The following is a 2788-nucleotide window of genomic DNA, read 5'->3' on the forward strand; positions in this document are numbered from 1 at the left end:
AGCCAAATATGTAGAGTGCTTCCCTCCTGAGGTAAGTAAGCTATACCTACGCATGTCTCCTCATAGCGGCCAAATATGTAGAGCGCTTCCCTCCTGAGGTAAGTATAGTCATTAAATATGTAGAGTGTTTTCTTCCTGAGGTAAGTAAGCTAGCTAGTTATACCCTTCTCTGTGATTCCCCCTGAAGAAGGCACCTCCATACACATAATCTTGCCTGGTTACATCATCATTCTACATCCTCCTATTTGTGTTAAGATCACCAGCCTCTGTAACTTGACGGACAACACCTATGAGCCACAACAGGTCCTGGACATGGAGAAGTTCATCCTGAAGGAGCTGAAGTTTGACCTTAACTTCTGTGAGCCAATCATGTTTCTCGACAGATTCTTGGAGGTAGAAAAGGAGGATAAGGAGGTACTGTGTATATTGTTTGGGCTGGTTATGCCATTTATTGCCCAATGAACTTCAATTTTTAGCTCACCTGGCTCGAAGGGCCATGTGAGCTTATGCCGTACTGTGTCGTCCGTCGTCCGTCCATCAACTTCTTCTGAAGAACTGGAGGACCTAGGGTCATGATAGTAGGTTCCCGGGATGGAGTGCTATACAGTATCCTCATTAGAATGACCTTGATCTATTTTCAAGGTCACTGGGGTGAAATATGTTCAAAAATTCAAACAACAATATCCTAAGAACCATTTGGACTAGAGTTTCTTTCATGATACTTGGGTATGTTATGTAGACCAGCAGTGCGAATCGTTTTTTTAATTACAGTAATGAGGTCAAATGTCAACTTTAAGTGCTAGCTGGAGTCAAAGGTCAACATGGGTTAAAAGCTTTAAAATTACAATTTCAAATTTCAAACAACAACATCTTCAGAACCGTTTAAGAGATGTTAAAATGTCTTGTGTTCTAGTTACCAAATTTGGTCTGAATTTACCTATATGTCAGTTTCACGTAACAAAAGAAACAGGTGAGCGATACAGGCCCTCTGGGCCTCTTGTTCTGAATTCATTTTCTGTTTTCATCCGATAGCAGTGTATTAATGATTGGTTTGACCTTAAAAGAACTATGCTTGTTCTGATCAGTTCTGGATAAAACTGATTAGTTGACAATTAAAATTACCAAAAACTTCCAGTTTTCTTTATGTTTGTTATTTTACAATATTTTAAATAATACATTTTTTTCTAACAAAAGCCCTTTATCATTCATTGAAACTTGATTGACATTATATTTCTGTCCACTTCCTGTTTGAACTATAACTTCTGAGTGGTTTGATTCGTTTTATTGGAACTTTGTACACATGTCACAAATAGATGATTTGATGTAAATCACTTTCACAACCTTTGAACTAATGATCAGTGTTACTGTTATAAGTCTGATCTAACTGCTTATATCAAGATCAGAACTTTAATATAATTACAGATAATGTTGGTGACACTTCCTCCCTGTGTATGACACTTCCTCCCTGTGTATGACACTACCTCCCTGTGTATGACACTTCCTCCCTGTGTATTACCCTTCCTCCCNCCTGTGTATTTACCTTCCTCCCTTTGTATGACACTTCCTCCCTGTGTATGACACTTCCTCCCTTTTGTATTACCCTTCCACCCTGTGTATTACCCTTCCTCCCTGTGTATTACCCTTCCTCCCTGTGTATGACACTTCTTCCCTTTTTGTGACACTTCCTCCCTGTGTATGACACTTCCTTCCTGTGTATTACACTTCCTCCCTGTGTATTACCCTTCCTCCCTGTGTATGACACTTCCTCCCTGTGTGTGACACTTCCTCCCTGTGTATTACCCTTCCTCCCTGTGTGTGACGCTTCCTCCCTGTTTATGACACTTCCTCCCTGTGTGTGACACTAACATCCTGTGTGTAACACTTCCAACCTGAGTGTGACACTTCCTCCCTGTGTATTACACTTCCTCCCTGTATATGACACTTCCTTCCTGTGTATGACACTTCTTCCCTGTGTGTGACATTTCCCCCCTGTGTATGACCCTTCCTCCCCTGTGTATTACCCTTCCTCCCTTTGTGTGACTCATTCTCCCTGTGTATGACTCTTCTTCCCTGTGTGTGACATTTCCTCCCTGTGTATGAAACTTCCTCCGTGTGTGTGACACTTTCTCCCTGTGTATGACTCTTCTTCCCTGTGTGTGACATTTCCCCCCTGTGTATGACCCTTCCTCTGTGTGTGTGACACTTCATCCCTGTGTATGACCCTTCTTCCCTTTTTGTGACACTTCCTCCCTGTATATGACACTTCCTTCCTGTGTATCACACTTCCTCCCTGTGTGTGGCACTAACATCCTGTGTGTAACTCTTCCAACCTGAGTGTGACACTTCCTCCGTGTGTGTGACACTTTCTCCCTGTGTATGACCCTTCCTCTGTGTGTGTGACACTTCATCCCTGTGTGTGACACTAACCTCCTGTGTGTAACACTTCCAACCTGAGTGTAACTCTTCCTCCCTGTGTGTGGCACTAACATCCTGTGTGTAGCACTTCCTCCCTGTGTGTTACCCCTCCTCCCTGTTTATGACCCTTCCTCACTGTGTGTGACACTTCCGCCCTGTGTATTACCCTTCCTCCCTGTGTATTACCCTTCCTCCCTTTGTGTGACACATTCTCCCTGTGTATGACACTTCCTCCCTGTGTATAACACTTCCTCCCTGTGTATGACACTTCCTCCGTGTGTGTGACACTTTCTCCCTGTGTATGACACTTCTTCCCTGTGTGTGACATTTCCTCCCTGTGTATGACACTTCCTCCCTTTGTGTGACACATTCT

At 43.1% G+C, this 2788-nt stretch overlaps 1 protein-coding gene across 1 annotated transcript in view; it reads left to right on the plus strand.

Annotated features, from left to right (window-relative positions):
* LOC110459617 (G2/mitotic-specific cyclin-B2-like) overlaps positions 1-462 on the plus strand; it is a gene marked incomplete at its 5' end in the record, with an annotated part of 5747 nt that extends 5285 nt beyond the window's left edge. The window contains one exon of the mRNA XM_021511964.1: positions 256-462. Coding sequence (XP_021367639.1) covers positions 256-462 — 207 coding nt within the window. The remainder of the gene's footprint in view (positions 1-255) is intronic.
* Between the last annotated feature and the right edge of the window lie 2326 nt (positions 463-2788).

This window comes from Mizuhopecten yessoensis, unplaced genomic scaffold, assembly GCF_002113885.1.
Source record: "Mizuhopecten yessoensis strain PY_sf001 unplaced genomic scaffold, ASM211388v2 scaffold10139, whole genome shotgun sequence".
In the NCBI taxonomy this organism is placed as follows: Eukaryota; Metazoa; Mollusca; class Bivalvia; order Pectinida; family Pectinidae; genus Mizuhopecten; species Mizuhopecten yessoensis.